General features: G+C 28.4%; 1 protein-coding gene across 7 annotated transcripts in view; it reads right to left on the reverse strand.

Moving 5' to 3' along the window:
• Positions 1-19156, reverse strand: part of LOC136080659 (coadhesin-like) — a 94869-nt gene that overhangs the window by 8584 nt on the left and 67129 nt on the right. For 6 of the 7 annotated variants that reach the window (XM_065797594.1, XM_065797600.1, XM_065797595.1 and 3 more), the window contains one exon: positions 1381-1545. The exons of the other annotated variant lie outside the window; for it this stretch is intronic. In XM_065797594.1, coding sequence (XP_065653666.1) covers positions 1381-1545 — 165 coding nt within the window. The remainder of the gene's footprint in view (positions 1-1380; positions 1546-19156) is intronic. 7 annotated transcript variants of the gene reach the window in all.

Consider the following 19156-nt stretch of genomic DNA (forward strand, 5'->3'; position numbering starts at 1 on the left):
TATATTCTACTAATTGTTTTGCCCAGACACCTTTTGACCAGTATACATAACTATTGTTCAGTTTACAACACTAAAGATGCTACATCTAATATTCTTTCAATAGTCATTGCATTTATTTACTATGTATATTTATCATACCTATAACACAAACCACTTACAAACTATTAATAAAACGAATCACTCTACTCCAAATAATATCACTTCTATTCATCAGTCAGACTAAACACTAACAGCTTAGCCAAACATTACAATTATTGACTTTCGTCATAAATGTTTTTAACTGTTCTATGCTTTTTTCTACTATTCTATACAAATTACTTCAACTCCTTTTCTATCTGAAATCTACATGAAAAACCAATAATACTACTCCAAATCTGTAACATACACCCATAAACACCCTTTTATAAAAGATAAGTAACACTACTTAATTACTAAATATAAATACGTCGTTGTTAATGTCTTGTTTTCATACTGTCAAAATATTAAGAAATTGCTAAGTTTTTTTAAACATATATTTCACATTATTACTAGATATTGCATAACTTAATTTTAATAAACAGTTTCTAATGACTAATAATATTTTGATACTAATAGCTCATACTAAAGAATATAATTAAATGAATATAATTATGAATATAATTAAACACAAAATAGGCCACACTGCACATACACTTTGTTTAAATAATTAGAGGCTAACTGTTTTACATAACGAATAATTCTACACCACTTCAGATACTTTTCACAATATTAAAGTCACGTGACATGTGTGCAGTTAATCCTATTATCAAAACAAATTACAAAACACACTTTCGTACTACATACATTTAACTGTATTACATATATTTAACTGTTAGCTTATAAATTTCCATATGATTGTAGATTATTAATTTTGTAATATTTATACAAGTTATTATTGCTATATTGGTGTGATTCTATTTTAATCTTCTAGATTATTTAGTTGTAACAGTTTCTATATATATTCTACCTAACTACTACAATCCATGTCCCACTCACGTTATACCAGTTTAAAGGACTTTTAACTAATTTTGTAATAATTACTCATACTAATAACACCTGATGTAACACGTAATAGACCATTGCATGGTGCAGCACTAATGCAACAAAATTAAAAAATTGCTTAGCAAACAAAAACAGGCTAATAGGATATTTTCAAACATGGATTTTTTCTCACATACACAAACACTATTTAATAAACTCAATATTCTAAATTAACTAAATTTTCGGAGGTGTAAACATCTCAAAAGCAGTAAAAAGTACAATTTATTAAATGTTAAAAAAAGAGAGAATGAAAATTGCAATTACATTTTAAGTAAAACTTAAAAGAAGTACTAAAAAACAATAATAAAAAAAAAAATTAACCTAAATTGTAATTTGATATATTAGAATAACATGGAACAATTTCAGTGTTGTTACCAAAACACATATTGTTACCATTTGATATATTACACTCTCTAGTTCTGCTTAAAAACCTGTAGCCATATGAAACATTGCATTTTGACCAATCACTCCATAGATTCCAAAAAGCTATCAATCATTAAAAAAAAAAAAATTAAGAAGGCAAGGATTATCAAAAAAATTTCAATGTTATACCAAAAAAATTTAATTAATAAAAAGCCACTGCTTTTAATTAATTAAATTTTTTTTCAATATTTAATAGAAAATAAAACCAATAATTTGATGATTTGATATATAAGAAACACTTGAGTGTAAAAAAAAAACATTTCACACATGAAACTAAGGCTTATAAAAATTAAATTTAGGTTAAAAAAAAAACTATATACTTTAGAAAGAATTGACATACTGCTTAAAAAGTCTAAAAAGATATTAAACCACCAAAAGATACACCAAAAGATACACAAAGAAACACCAAAAGATACACAAAGAAACACCAAAAGATACACAAAATGCAACAAAACATGCTTATAATAAGGCTGCTAATTGAGAAAATAGACTTTACCTTGAATTAGTGTAAAACTAATATTTTATGATTGATTCTAGTATTATTTGATATACTTAACTATGGTGTAAAGGATGTTAGAGGTATCTTTAAATATCAAAAGTCAAAGTTTAAAAAAACATCTTATTTTATTGCTCTCTTATTTCATTGCAAATAAAAATTCACCAAAATTAAATATTTGTGGTTTATTAAATGTTTATTATATAAATATTATGTAATAATGTATACTAAACTTTTGCAACACTATAAAATAGAAAATGTAAAATACATTTTACAACTGGTAAAACAAGTAATAAATATTTGTTTACAGTAGTAAAGTAGAAAAAGTACAGTTTTAAAGTAGCTTTCTACTACTTACAGCAACTTTATTTACTTGATCTACACCGCAACAAGTGATCTACATGCAGTTTATGGATGGTACCATCTTTTATGCTCCACAAACTTTATGGCTGTTTGAAGTGTTAAAAGTGCACAGAATAAAAAAAGTCACTAGTGTCAAGTCAAGAGAATAAAGGCTTAATTGTTGTTATCTTTTTATTAACATAATAAAACAATATAAACTTAATAAACAACTTAATAAACAACATAAACACTTTTATAACACTTGCATACAACATAAATGAACCACTGCTGTGGCTCATTTATGTTGTATACAAGTGTTATAAAAGTGTTATGTTGTATAAAAGTAAAAGAAGTTGTAGAATTTTAATTTTTGATCTTTTAGATACCTTTGATAATGATCTTGTTTTCAGTTTATTCCGAATAACTAGTACCATTTGCTTCCATGAAGTAGTAGCAGAATTATTAACATGTTATTTAAAGAAGATAAATTCAATATGCTCAGGATAGCTTCAACAATTAAATCTGAAATTAAAGCAGTTTATGATAAACAAACAAAGGATTACACTACATGGACTTGCATCAATGCAATCAAAGTCACAAGGGAAACATTGAAAAGTCTTCAGATGTCTCTGATGCCCAAGTAACACCTGGCTCCTTGTTTTATTCTAAATATTGTAACTGGAGTTGGATTAAAAAGGCATACCCCTCTAACAAGTGTCTCTTGTGTAACACTTCATCACACTTGTTCATCAAGACTACTTATTGCTATATAGTTTCAGAATTTTCTGCATCTATGACAAAGTAATGAGGTACAAAACATCATTAGCAACTATAGTTTGCTGAAACATGAAATCAGGAAACTTTGAACTACAAAGAGTAAATAGCTTGAAATTTAATGTTCTGATTCATCTTGAAATTCAACATTCAACTACTGATAGTAGACAATTTTAATTTACTGATAATAGTGAAATCTCCTCAGCCATAGTGATAATGTGGAAACTGCTGTTACCATTAAACAGTTAAAAAAACAGAAACTTTTACTCATAAGCTACCTGACACAAACAACACATTACCAGGGTACTAATAACTACACATACTTGACAATACAGCTAAGAGATTTGTAAGATTATTTGGAATTAACAGCTGATGTTGTATCCTTCTAACAGGAGCTTAAACATGCTTTCCAAACACTTGTCTGGATTATTAAAACAATATCAAGGTAAGCGTACAGTAAAACTATAACCTATAATTTGATTCTTTCTTTTGTTGTGATGGTTTTTTTTCAGTGATACACAACATAGGGTAACTAAAGCCACATCATAAAGGTGGCTTTTATTACCCTATACTTTTGTGTGGTACAATAATAAGTCAAAATTTTTATAAAGTAATGATAAAGTTTTCTCTTTTTTAGGAATTAAAGTGCCTTGAATGCTTGGTACCAGAAAGTATGAGATTACACAGACTAAGCGCTGAAAACAGCTGTAGAAGAAGTGAAGAAAGCGTCATCTTTAAGAAAGGTTGCAGAGAAATTTGGTATATCAAAATTTGCTGCCCTAAAATGTAAGGTTAACAAATAAGGTATGCCTCTAATTTTTAATTCTAAAGAAAAAGATTAGTTGAATATATAAGCATGGGGGTCCTTATTACGTCACTAGACATAAGACTTATAGTCAAAGGTTACCTGGATTGTTGTGATTAAAACAAAATCATGTTCAAATACATTATGCCTAGTGTTAATTTTGATAGTTATTGACAGTTATATTAAAAGAAACAGTAAAGATTTTTCTAAACGGTTGGGCCAAAACATTAAAAGAAGTCAAGCGGCTATCAGTAAGAAGATTTTGAATAACTACTTAAATAAACTCCAAGAAACATTAAAGCAAGTTAATCCACCAATGATAATTAACTACATGAAAAAAACCAACATGACTGATGACCCAGGGAAAAAATAAGTGATCGTGAGATTATGGCATCTGGAGTCTTTAGTATATTTTTCTAAACCTTGCACGTCAATATTGTTTTCTGGAATTGCAAATGGAACTTAACTGCCTCCTTATATAACTTACAAGGCAGCATATCTGTATGCCTCTTGGACAAAGAATGGTCCAACAGGTACTGTAAATAATACATCTAAAAGCAGGTGGTTTACACCAGAAATTTTTGAAAATTGGTTTCAGATATTAGCTTTAGCCTTCTTTAAACAAATAGGAGATGATTCGTTGAGTCACATCTCTGCCCATACTATTGAAGAATGGAACAAAAATAACATCAAGTTTGTATTGCTACCTCCTAACAGTATGCAATTCACACAGCCCTTAGATGTGGCATATTTTAGGCCATTAAAAAAAAATGGCGCCAGACTTTGACAGAGAGGCCAATTGTAGCCTATTCCAAAAGACAGGTTTCCAAGACTTCTGAAAAAGCGCCTTGATGCTTTGGGTGAGGAAAACATAAACAAAAATTTAAAAATTTAATTTAAGGCAGCTAGTATTATACCCTCAGACCAAAATGAAATTCTGAAAAGGCCAAAAGTAATTCCAGTTGCCCACACTCAGTATCTCAAGAGCTTAACTAAAGCAACAACTGGATTGATTCTATCAAAGCCTTTTTTAAAGAAAGTAGGAAGAGAGAGACAAAACTTTTTAAACAACAGAAAAAGAGGAATGTCCCAGCAGGAAAGGGACTTAAAGACACAATTCTGATCAATGATGATGATCCTCAACCGAATACATCCAAAAAAACTGATACCAAAACAAAGCAAACCAGAGCAAACTAAAGATTTTAAACTTAATAAGAAACTTGCAAATACCAACTCATTTGACAATACTGATGACCAGTATTCTTTAAGAGACTCTAATTCAGATATAGATCCAGAAGCATTTAGTGACTAAATTTAAATTTTCTTAAACTGTGGTTTAAAAAAGTTTAAAAACAAAGTTTTTAAATCTTGTTTTAAAAACTTCGCATTTGTAAAGACAGCAAATTAAGCAGCAATTTGATAACTCATCAATGTGATGGCAGTGACAGTGAAATGTCCATCTTTGATTCTACTTTGATTATACTTTAATCTGATATGCATTCTGTATCCTTATAAATCTGTACTTTTAATTAAAATTAAAGATAACTATTTTCTTCTTATTTATTACTTATTTTATAGATTGCAAAGCATATTTTATGTTAAATCATGTAGTTTGTTCTTGATACTATTATTTATTACTTATTTTACCAGTTTATTTATAAAAATTTTGTATTCACTATTTATAGTGTTGCTGAAGTATATTAGACATTAATATTACAAAATATTACACAATAAACATTGATTAAACTACAAATACTTATTTTTGGTCAGCAGGCTGCTTTTCATTTGCAACAAAATGAGTTTTTTTAACCCCCTTTGACTTTTGATATTCAGAGCTCCTGAAGAGTACTACTCTGGCACCCTTTATACTATGGTTTAATAGTTTAACCCTTTAGTTATAAATAATAGAATCAATCATAAAATACTATTTGTACCCAATTTCAAGGTCACATGGCAACTGGACTATTAAATAAGGAATGGTTAAAAAAAAATTCCCCAAAAAAGTTGGTCAACATCTCAAAAGCAGTAAAAAGTACAACTTATTAAATGTTAAAAAAAGAAAGAATGAAAGTTACATTTATATTTTAAGTAATACTTAAAAGAGATACTAAAAATGATTGCAGAAAGTAAGTAGCCTAAATTTGAAATATTGGAATAACATGGAACTACTACAGAGTTGTTACCAGAACACATTTGCTACTATTTGATATATTACACTCTCTCGTTCTGCTTAAAAACCCAAAGCCATATGAAACATTGAATTTTGACTCATCACTCCGTAGATTCCATAAGATTACAATTTATTAAGCCTTATAAAAGAATTTTTATAAGGCTTGGGATTCTCCCAAAAATTTAATATCGTTATAACAGAAATACTTAAGCAATACAAAAACTAATGATAATTGATAAAAAATTTAAATTGATAAAAAAATACTGATAATTGTCAACAGCACTTTTAATAATTAAGAGAAAATAATTTTATGATTTTATATAAAAAAAACTTGGTAAGTAAAGAATGCCTTTTTTATGTTGCTCTTTTACAATTTTTAACTTTACTTTTGTTGATTCATGATCTTTATCATTCTTTTAAACCCATGATCATGATCTTTATCATTCTTTTAGACTTTGTTGATCATTAATTCTTGATTGTCTTGATATCACATTGTTGATCTTGATCATGATTTTTAATCTTTAATCATTTATGATCTTTACCATGAGTTTACAATCTTCAGCATTGCTATGATCATTAGGATGAGCCACAAAAATGCCATATATCATTGGTCTGGCAATATTAAAGCTCTATCAAATACCTTTGTGACTTGTCTCTATTTTAAAAGCAGTGTCATGGTTGCAGTAATAAAAAGCAATATACTCTAGTACAAATTAGTAAAACTTAATTAAGTTAAATTCATCGGTTAGTTATATAGTGTTATTTTCCACACCCAACACCCTTTACAGTGGTCTCTCACTCTTTAACACCAACCTCATAAATTAAAGCAGAGCATACTGAGATGCAAAAAAAAATCTATTAATGCAATGATTTGTCAAAATTTGCTTTAAAATAATTGATTAATATAGCTTATAGAAAAAAAAAAAAAAAATTAATTTCATCATCTGACAGTAATTGTGTTTGGAAAATAGTTGCGCTTGATGGCCATAACACAAACTTGTATAGGTAGGCCAAATATTTTAAAATTTCTTGCATGTATTTTTAATTCTTTTTAAAACATTTTTTTATTTGCCTTTTTGATTAGAGTGTTGACTTTTTGATAAATTTTTGGTAACTCCAGTTCCCTGTATAAAAAACATTATTTCTAAAATAACCTGAGTCTCAAAAAGACCAGAATTTTATGGTGATTTCAAAATTCCTTATCTTTTTTACTGAAATTTTTTTAAAAATATTGCAAACAAAATGGCATAAAAAATGACCTTTTCAATTTTTAGTTAAAAATTGTTGTTTTTTTATATATAAAATTTAAGCAACTCATTTTTATTCAAAAACATTATTTCTAAAATCTCCATGAAATTCTAGTTCTTTTGAGACCCAAGTTTATATACTTTTGAAGAAAAAAAAATTCGCTAATATATGGGAGCCTGTGTGTAATCAAAGGTCATTGTGGGTGACCTTTTTGAAAAATTAAACAAAACCAATGACTTTTCAGTTACTTTCAAACCAAAGTTCATCTGGTTTTTTTTACAGGAAACTAGAGATACCAATAATTCAACATCCTATTTTCCATTCTCACTAAACTTTTTGGTAGCTGCTTAACTGGCTGAATGTATTAGTTAGCAATCAAAATGAGAGGAACTAAAACAAGCACTTCAATGTCATTCATGAAATTTAGATGCTACAAGATGCAACAGATTATATAGTGATCTTTCATTGTCAAAAATCAAATCCCTCTCAAAGTTAGAAACCTATCTCTTTTTTCTCCAGCTTGGTATAATCAAAGACGACATGTCTCATTGAAGAAAGAAGGTCTATCAAACTTAAAAAAAATTCCAAAGAAATTTCTTTCAAGAAATTTTTAGCCAGTGTGCATCAATTAATAGTTGTTAATGACAGGGATGAAAAAGAAACATCATATTAGTGTAGGATTTTATAGGCAGGACACATTCAGAAGACTCTTAGACACAATGATAACGATTTTAAACAACAAACGGAATGTGTTTAAACATGCAATCAAACAAAAACCAAAGGAGGTTTAAACAAAAAACATTTTCACTATATTTCATTTTGATATTAGCCCATTTTCTGTTGCATAAAAGTAATCTAATTTTAGAAACATTTCATTATTATTTTTTAATGCTATTGTTAAATTTATTATCATTTTATTTTCATTTGCCTTGTATATTTTATAAAAAAAAATATACAAAAAACTTAAAAAAAAAAAAGCTAACCTAAATTTGATATTTTTTTTTTTTTTTTTTTTAAACATCTTCGCTTCCAACAAGGCTGCAAGCAGCCACTAATTAAAGTTGGAAGTTACTGAAAGAGAAAAGATGAAGATTGTAGAGCAAGATAACGATTGACTGACGACTTAAAAGATTGCAAATTATATGAATCAGGAAAGCAAGATGAAGGAAGCGAATTCCAAAGAGCTGATGTTCAAGGAAAAAAACTAGACGAATAAGAGTTTTTGGAGCACTTAGGAACAGTCACAGAAAAAGGATGACACTTAGTTGAATGACGAGTAATACGAGAATGAATTATAGTAGATGGCACAAGAGACGCTAGCTCTTTAGAGCAGTGCCCATTATAGTATTTATAGAAAAGAGAAAGAGAAGCAACATTACGACGATGTGATAATGGTTGGAGGTTGGCTGCAAGAGCAGGTCCAACTATGTTTACAATGCGTTTTTGCACCTTGTCTAAAAGAGAAAGGGCATCATTAGAAGATCCGCCCCAGATATGGCAACAGTATTCCATACAAGGCCGGATTTGAGATTTATAGAGATAGAAAATAGAATCCAAAGTAAGAAAGTGACGAGCTCGATAAAGAGATGCAACCTTAGCAGATGCTAATTTTGCAACTGATTTGATATATGATTTCCAAGAAAGATTGGAAGTAAGAGTTAATCCTAGAAGATGAAGAGTAGGTGACTCATCGAGTACATCACCGTTCATAAATATAGGAAGATCTAAATTATTGCGATAACGATTGGCTGAAAAAAAATTGAGTTTTATCTGAATTAAAGTTCACCAGCCACTGTGAGCCCCATGCTGTAGCAGAAGTGAGATCCTTTTCAAGCTCAAATGCCCCCTCCAAGCAATCAGAGGGTGATGGTTTCTTATCACGACAAGAATAAATGGTAGTATCATCAGCAAACAATGCCACCTTAGATGTGAGAATATTTGGAAGATCATTAATGTAAATTAAAAAGAGTATAGGGCCAAGGATAGAACCTTGAGGAACCCCTGAAGCTACAGAATAAGAAGAAGAGTGTTGTCCATCAAGGACAACTTTTATGCTACGATTGGAAAGAAAGGATTCAATGATCTTAAAGATGTTGCCGGATACACCATAAGAAGAAAGCTTATGGAGAAGACCAGCATGCCAAACTTTATCAAAAGCTTTTGAAATGTCAAGAGCGATGGCATTAACCTCTCCACCTTTATCTAATGCACAATAAAACCTACCAGTTATTACTGTTAGCAAATCAGCTGTAGAACGAGAAGATCGAAATCCATATTGATGGTCAGAAAGTAAGTTATTAGATTCAAGATGAGAAATTAAGTGTTTGTTAATTAAAGATTCAAAAACCTTGCTTATGATAGGAAGAAGACTTATGGGATGGTAGTTAGACGAATCAGATCGCTCTCCAGAATTTTTGAAGATAGGGATAACAGATGCCGATTTCCAGCAGGCTGGAAAGCAAGACTCTGATAAGCACTTGTTGAATAGTTTTGAGAGTATAGACGACAGCTCCGGAGAACACTTCTGCAAGACAATAACAGGTATGTTGTCCGGGCCACAAGCTGTAGAAGAGTCTAGGCAGGAAATCACTTTAGATACAGATGCTGGAGTGATATGAATGTCAAGCAATGGATCAACCTGTTTGTTGGCAATATCAGGTAGAACGCAACTAGTGGAATCAAGATATATTTAAAAAGCAAGGAATAACTTCTGTGATGTTTCCAGAACAGTTTTCTGCACTATTTGATATATTACACTCTCTTGTTCTGTTTGAAAATCCAGTGCTAGATAAAACACTACAATTTGACCAAACTGTCCATGGCGTCCATAAAGCTAAACAAAGTTTACAAACTTGTATTAAAAAAGTTATTGAAATAGTTTGTTGTGAATCAAATTTACTAAATAAGCATAATATATAAAATAATTTTTATATACAATTTAAAATACAATTTCAAAAACATTTTTTTTACACAAATATTTATAAGTATTAAAAAAAACTAAAACTAAATAGCTTTTGTTTTTAAGTATACTTTTTGCATGATTTTTTGATGAAATTACTTTTTGCATGCTTATATGAAGAAAAAAAAACTTGTTTTAACTTAAAACTTATCTAGCATTAAAATGTGCTGACCAGAGACTCATTGTTATGCGGGTCTGCACAATTTTAAAATTTAATTTATATTTCCTTTTTTTCAGAAAACAGAATTTTCTTTATTCATGCCTTATTATGCCATCATTAACCTAAGTTTTTTATGTTATATATTTAACCAAAAGAACAATGAAAACAAATAATACAAATAAAAATAAAATATTTAGTACCTTTTTCTTTATAACTTTTAAATAATCATTAAAATTTCATTTATTAAGATGTTTTAAAAGATGTTTATAGTTGGCTACAGGCAATGGTAAAGATAGCAAAGATGCATCCCTAATGAGTGATACTAGCCATTTTTTAGGCACTCTAAAACATCATTGGTGAATATATTGTGACCCTGAAGATGGAGTTTCACCTAGATTAGTCCACTGCTTAATTTTATTTGGATTTTACAGCACCATGATTTTCTATTATCTTTCTGCCCTCTCCTTTTGGTGTTTATATATTTGTTATATATTAAGCTATTTAAGGTGTATAATCTGACTTTAGAAGTCACCTATAATATAGAAAAATGTAAAAAGCAAATAATAACTTTTTAAATTAAAGGTAATTTAAAGCAAACATAAAAGTCATAATTTCCAATACAAAATGCTAAATGCTCCCCAGTGGCTTGTAAAGCGTAATTCAAAACAAACACATAAGTTTCAAATACAAATTGCTAGTTACTCTTTAAAACTTGTAATTAAATTTATTATGCAAGAAATTTCAAATAACATTCAGTTTTCCATGTATTGACAAGTTAAGTTTCAAAAAATGTTATCTATTTTCTTTAACCCCAAAACTTTATTTGTTTTAATATTAAAATTTTTTATTCAGAATTGCTGAAATTTTTAATCATGACTAATTCAGTGTGGAAATATTTTTCAAAAGAAAAAGCAGGCAAAAAAGCCTAGTATTTGAAGTATCCAAATAAAATATTAAGTTGTAAGGGCTTGTCAACCAGTGGATTAAAAAGTCATTTGCAACATGTTTTTAACATTAATATCAAGAAAATAAACCTAAATGATAATCAAATTGCTGGTTCAAGTAACTGTGAGACAATCACTGCAAAAGCGAGAAAGTCTCTCACATCATTTTTTTTCCAAGAAACAGTTCTTAGCAGAGATAGTGGCCTGACTTGCAGTTGTTGATGGATTTTCAATTCAAGGAATATGTAAAAGTGAGTTCATTTGTCAAGCATTAAGTGCTTATCATTTTCCAAAAGTTAAAAACAATGTGATGAAACTAATTCATGAATATTGTGCTATGGCAAAAAATGAATTTAGCGTTAAAACAATATCTTTTAAATAAAAAAGTGGAAAATTTAGTCTAAGGTTTGATGAATGGACAAGTCTACACAATTGAAGATATTTAAATATCAATACTCATTTCAATAAGTTATTTATTAATCTAGGAATGGTTAAAATTCATGGAAGCTGTACAGCTGAAATAACAATTAACCTAGTTAAAGAGAAACTATCAGAGTTTGAAAATATACCTTCAAGTGTTGTTGCATCAGCCACTGATGCTGCTGCAGTAACTATCATATTTAGTAGATCATCTGGTTTTATACACCAATCATGTTATAACCACGGCATACAATTGGCTGTAATGAACGTTATTTGTAAAAGAAATGAAAATTCTAATGTTCTTCACATTGATTTTTAAAAAATAAATCTAGATTTTCTGGTGATAACTCTAGCGAATCTGAAAATGATAATCTAAACAATTTCGAACTGTAAATATGTGAAAGAGAAGATATAAATGCAGCTTTACAAATGATTAGAAAAATAGTTAAGTTTTTTAACCATTTACCTAAAAGAAATTCCATTTTGCAAGACTTTTTAAAAGTTGAGTACGGAATTGAACTCAATTTACTGCTAGATTGCTAGACCAGATGGAATAGTATTGTGACAATGGTTAAAAGATTTTTAAAAGTGATGGATGCTATGAAAAAAGTATTAAATGATTTGAACACCCTAGAGCTATTTAACAATATTTATGTTTCAGTTTTAAAAATTGTTTCCAACGCTCTTCATCCAACCAAAATAGCAGCAGAAGCATTAGGTAAACGTGATTCAAATTTGCTAACAACTGATGCAATTTTAATTTTCTGTTTGATTCCCTGTGTAACAACAATGATGCAATTTCAGAGGAAATGTTGCTAGCTCTGTCTCTTCTCGTTAAAGAGCGAAGAAACCAAGATCTTGTGAATTTGATTAAATACCTCCAAATTGCTCCATATTCATAATGTGAATGACTTATTTAATAGATTATTCAGTGAAGATGTCGATATTGGGGTTGAAAGTGAATCCTCTAAAGAGAATATTTGCTTAACAGTTACAAATATTAAATATGGATTGGCGACAGCTATAAATGCAGCATAAAAACCTAAAAAGTGTGTTATAACTAAAGATTCTAATAAAGACCTCAAAGAAGAATTTCAAATGTATGAGAATACTGGAAATATTAAAAATAACTTAAAAAAGCTGCTTGATGCCTTGCATACAACCAACCTCAATAGAAAGTTACATACAACCAACTTTAATACTTGCATGCAACCAACCTCAATAGAAAGCCAGAGAATATTTCATTGTCATCTAGTTTTTGCTCAAAACAAAGATCATAACTTAGTGACTCATCTCTAGACTGCCTCACAATTTTAAAAAGTTATTTCCTAACGGAATAAGTTCAAAATCTGTTTTGTTCAAGTAAAATTAATTTTTCTCAATATATATATTATAAATTTTAAATATGCATACTTGAATGGAGCGATTTTTAAAAATAAATATTCCTGAGATGCAAATTGATGTCTATTAATTATAAGAAAGTAAAAAAATATTTCCGAATTTGATGAGCTCTCAAGGTTCCTCTTTGGATTATAAATTCTAGAGATGTACTAATATTTTTGAATTTTTTTTTTCTAAACCATACCAAACTTGGACTCAAAAGTGCATAAAAAAATGCATGTTTTATAAATAATTTTATTAAATAAAAAATTTTTGAGAAAATTTTTTTTACAAAATACTTAAAATTCCTGTTTTGTTAAAACCGGGGGTTTTTAAAGAAAAATATGACTATTTTTTATACCTATATTTTTAAATAAAAACAAATATTATTTTTAAAAGCATATTATTCTGCTTCTTTTGAAAAAATTTGAACAATATTAGGACCCGTCAAGAATTTAGAATCCTGAGAGGAATCAAAAATTTTTAAACTGATAAACTGAAAGTTCATGGTTCAATTCCTGCAGTAGAATATTATGTCATCACTGTGTTTTTCATTTAATTTCTTTTAAACCTTATGCATGGGTCATAATTTTCTCTTAAGAGTCTAAGTTTATCATTTGTTTGTGGTGACTATATTCTATTATTATTTGTTTATTATACGCTTTACTATAGTATAGTGTATATATTTTGTTCTGAATGTTCAATATATTTTATATATTTTGTTCTGAATGTTCAATATATCTTTTTAAATTTTTTTCTCCCTCCTCTCTTCCTAATTTTTTCCTTATTTCACTTAATCTTGACAGCTCAGTCTAGATTCTTTGATGAAAAAAAAGAATAACAATAACAAAAAATATAAAATAAGATATCTTAGGTTGAGATGTTATACTATAGTGACTTGATATTTATAATGCAAGATGTTTTGAATTCCTGATGGAAAGTTTGTGAAACTTTATCCCAGCTTCAAATTTTTAAAGATTTTGTATCAAATAGTTAGTGCATAAATGCGGCTAACATGGTTTTCTTGGAAAAATAGGTTTAAAGCATTATTTAAGTAGATATAGGATGTAAAAAAAAAAAAAAAAAAAAAAATATTTTAATATGATTCTTTTAATTACTGTACATTAGCATTTAAATTTAATACAAATTGTGTGAGTTGATTTAAATTTTTTGTTTTTAGATTTAAATTATTAAAATCTTAAAACATTTTCTGAATTGACTTTAATGATAAACAAATTATTAAACTATTGAAATATATTGTAGAATGTAAACTGAACTGATTTTCCTATAAGAATTTGATAAACAGATTTTACTTTGTTTTAACTTTTTGCCATCTTTTTATTGTTTTACTTGAAAGTTTTACTTGGAAGTTTTACTTATTTATTTTTAAAATTATTGCTTATTGTCAAAACAACTAAATCTTAGGTGGTATTTATAATTTAATTTGAGTTTCGCCCATCAGTACCCTGGTGTTAAGTTTCTTGACATTTTATATTAATAACTGGTAAAACCTTCTCAGCAGTACTTAAACAATAATATAGTAGAGTATATACACACAGATATATATATATATATATATATATATATATATATATATATATATATATATATATATATATATATATATATATATATATATATATATATATATATATATATACACGGTGTGTCCCAAAAATAACCCAACTATTTGGATATAAAATAAAACACACATTATATCGTCATTGAAAGTTATTATTTATTCAAAATAGGTTCCATCAGACTCAATACAACGTTTGGCGCGATCTACCAGCGCATGCATAGATTTTTTTATGTCATTTATAGAAATGTTCTTCAGCATCTCGGTTACAGCTGCTTGAATGGCTGGGATATCATCATAAAATGCTCCTTTCATATTGGTTTTCAGTTTTGGAAATAGAAAATAGTCACATGGTGATAGATCAGGCGAATATGGCAGGTGGTTGATGAGAGAAATCCATTTTTTCATCAAAAATTCGTTCACTTTTTTGGTCTTGTGAGGCGGTGCATTGTCGTGCAATAAAAACAGTTGTGTTCCTGCTGGATATTCAGGTCTAATGCAACAAATTCTTTTCCAAAATTGATCTAAAACACCTAAATAGTATTCTCCATTAACAGTTCGACCTACTGGAAGAAATTCCTTGTGGACAATACCTTTCGAATCATAAAGAGTAATCAACATTGTCTTGATTCGAGACTTCTGGAAACGCAATTTTTTTGGTTTTGGCTCGCATTTGGACTTCCATTCAGCAGATTGATGCTTAGTTTAGGGTCATATTTAAAGCACCATGACTCATCACCAGTTATGATCGAATCAAGAAAGTCTGGATCGTTTTTAACAGTTTCAACAATGTCTTTGCAATGCTCCACACAAGCGATTTTTTGGTCTTCATTTAATTCATGTGGAACAAAACGCGCACATACATTTCTTTTACCCAAATCTTGAGCTAAAATTTTCCAAATAGTGTTTTTACTTGTATTTAATTCCTCAGCCAACGTTCTCGTAGTAAAACTTGCATCGATACCAATGATTTCACGGACTTTTTCCACCAATTCAGCTGAATTACTAGCTTCTGGACAACCTGGCCTCAGATCGTCATTTAAATCCTCACGACCATTTTTAAATCGTGTAAACCATGTATAAACTTGAGTACGACTCATACAATCATCACCATAAACTTTTTTCATCAATTTGTATGTCTCAGCGAGTTTTTTTTCAAGTTTAACACATAATTTTATATTCGCTCTTTGTTCCATTTTCGTTTTGTAACGCTAGGACGCATTTTTCTTTCATTGAAATGACATTAACTTTCACATCTGTCATCCAATTTACATAAATGTAGGTGCGTTTAAAAGAGGATGAATGTATCTTTTTCATGCTGCAAATTATCAATGGATGGCGCTGCATGTTATATGACTTAAAGATGAAGTTCGGTTATTTTTGGGACACACCGTGTATATATATATATATACATACATATATATATATATATATATATATATATATATATATATATATATATATATATATATATATATATATATCAGAGGTCGGCAAATTGTGGGCCGCAGCCCAATTGTGGGCCTTTGCTACATATTTTATATATATATATATATATATATATATATTTATATATATATATATATATATATATATATATATATATATATATATATATATATATATATATATATATATATATATATATATATATATATATATATATATATATATATCAGAGGTCGGCAAATTGTGGGCCGCAGCCCAATTGTGGGCCTTTGCTACATAATTTGTGGGTCCCAAGCCACCTAACTGCATAATATACAAAGTAGTGTAGTTGTGGGCCTTTTAGTTGTTTTCCAGGCTGTAAAAATTATAAAGCCTCCTTATAAAATACTCCATAACACCAGATCTTGTCATTTTAGACATAGTAAAAAAATAATTTTAATGCACTCTAACACTGTAGCACTTTAAGACTTCAAATAAGATCCTTATACTTAAAAGTTATATCATGCTAAAAAATTACTCTACAAAAATAAAAACATTCGAAAAGCACGTCAAAAATAATTAGAATAGTTTATTAGTATTCTAAAGGACTTTGAAGAAGCTGATACTTTAAAAGCAGAGGATGAACTAATTAACTTTCAATGTGACGACGAGTTGAGAAGAAAGGCACCAAAAAAAGATGAAGATGACACTTTAATTATTTTCTGGCATGCTGTCATGAAGGAACGTTTTCCAGTTCTTAAAAAACATGCAAATAGACTTATCTGTATGTATGGCACTAGTTACCAATGCGAACAAACATTCTCAGCCATGAAAATAATAAAAAATGTTTACAGAACAAGACTGACTGACACTCATTTGAATGACCTTGTGCTAGCTGCAACAACAAAATACTCACCAAATTTTTAATTGTGTTTTATGTGTTTTTTTTCTTAAGTATGTATTTTGTATTGATACAATTATTAGTTCTATAATCTAATTCTATACTATATTCTGTTATATAGGTAATATAACCTATTTTATATATAATTTATTGCTGTGGGCCGCAACTAAAACAAGAATTTTGCAAGTGGGCCCCTTTGGAAATATGGTGCCGACCACTGATATATATATATATATATATATATATATATATATATATATATATATATATATATATATATATATATATATATATATATATATATATATATATATATATATATATGTATATATACATATATATATACATATATATATATATATATAAATATATATATATATGTATATATGCATATTTCTATATATGTATTTATGTATATATGTATAAATAATAAAATAGGTGATTCTGTGATAGTGATCTATTATGTATATTTTTTGCTATTAGACTTGCTATTAATTGGAAAAAAAAAAAGAATATTTAAATATTGTGTAAGAATGAGATCATTTTAATTTAATATTTTTTTCACCAAGACTGCTGTCACTTCCTAACACACTTACAGGTCCACATACCGTTTCAAATAAAGAAAATCAATGTTACTAGCAATTGATAAACTTGTTTTTGTTTAATAATGAATGTAAAAATGAATGTAAAGAGCATTTCTTAATTGCAAACTTTTTTTTGACTAAATATTGGTACCATATCGTCTATAAATGCAACCCAAAGTAGTTTTACTTTATTAAATGTATTAATCTAAATTTTCTGATAAATTTTAAATCTGAAAGGGTAATATAAATATCTATATATATAAATATGTATATACATACATATATATATATATATATATTTATATTTATATATATATATACTTTTTTTGTATTTTTATTTTTTTTAAACATCTTTACTTCCAACAAAGCTGCAAGCAACAACTATTAGAGTCAAAAGTTATTAGAAGAGAAAAGATGAAGTTTATAGAGCAAGATAAAGATTGTCAGACAACTTAAAAGGTTGCAAACTACATGCATCAAGAAAACAAGTTGAAGGAAGCGAATTCCAAGGAACTGATATTCGAGGAAAAAAATTAGGCGAATAAGAATTTTCAGAGTACTTAGAGACAGTCAAAGTAAAAGAATGAAACTTAATTGAACAACAAGTAACACGAGAATGAACTTTAGTAGATGGCACTAGAGACGCTAGCTCTTTAGAGTAGTATCCATTCTAGCATTTATAGAAAAGAGAAAAGGAAGCAACATTATGACAATCTGAAAATGGTTGGAGGTCCAACTATGTTTACAATGCGCTTTTGCACCTTGTCTTAAAGAGAAAAGACATCATTGGAAGTCCTAGAGATAGGCATCCTCCCAGATATTGAAACAGTATTTCATACAAAGAAGGGCTTGAGATTTATATAGATAAAGAATGGAATCTTAAGTGAAGTGGCAAGCACGATAAAGAGATACAACCTTTGCAGATGCTAATATATATATATATATATATATATATATATATATATATATATATATATATATATATATATATATATATATACACACAAAATAAAATACTATGATATAACGGGTGATGCGGAAGTTATCGGACAAATCCTAATTTCATTATTTGAGCATAATAATTAGTTTTTGTGGTTTTATGCGTAGGCATAAACGTTCTATAAAATATAAACTTTATTATTTGAAACACAATTATTTAAAATGAGGTTAAATGCAGCTGAACGAGAATCTTTTCGAAAGCTACTAAAAATAGTTTTTGTAAATAAACCTAATATATATAAAAAAAAAAAAATCGTAAATCATATTGAAAAGGAAGGATTTGCTCGAAGTACAATATATGATAACCTAAAAAGACTTGAAACTGTTCAATCATTTTCTGATAGAAAGCACCCTGGTCGTCCGACATCCTGGACTAGAGAAAAGAAAGCCGAATTAACGAGACTTGTCAACAATCGAAAAGAGGTCAGTCAGAAAAAAATAGGTATTAAATTCGGTGTAAATCAATCGACAATTGGTCGTCAGTT

The sequence above is a fragment of the Hydra vulgaris genome, chromosome 05 (assembly GCF_038396675.1).
Source record: "Hydra vulgaris chromosome 05, alternate assembly HydraT2T_AEP".
In the NCBI taxonomy this organism is placed as follows: Eukaryota; Metazoa; Cnidaria; class Hydrozoa; order Anthoathecata; family Hydridae; genus Hydra; species Hydra vulgaris.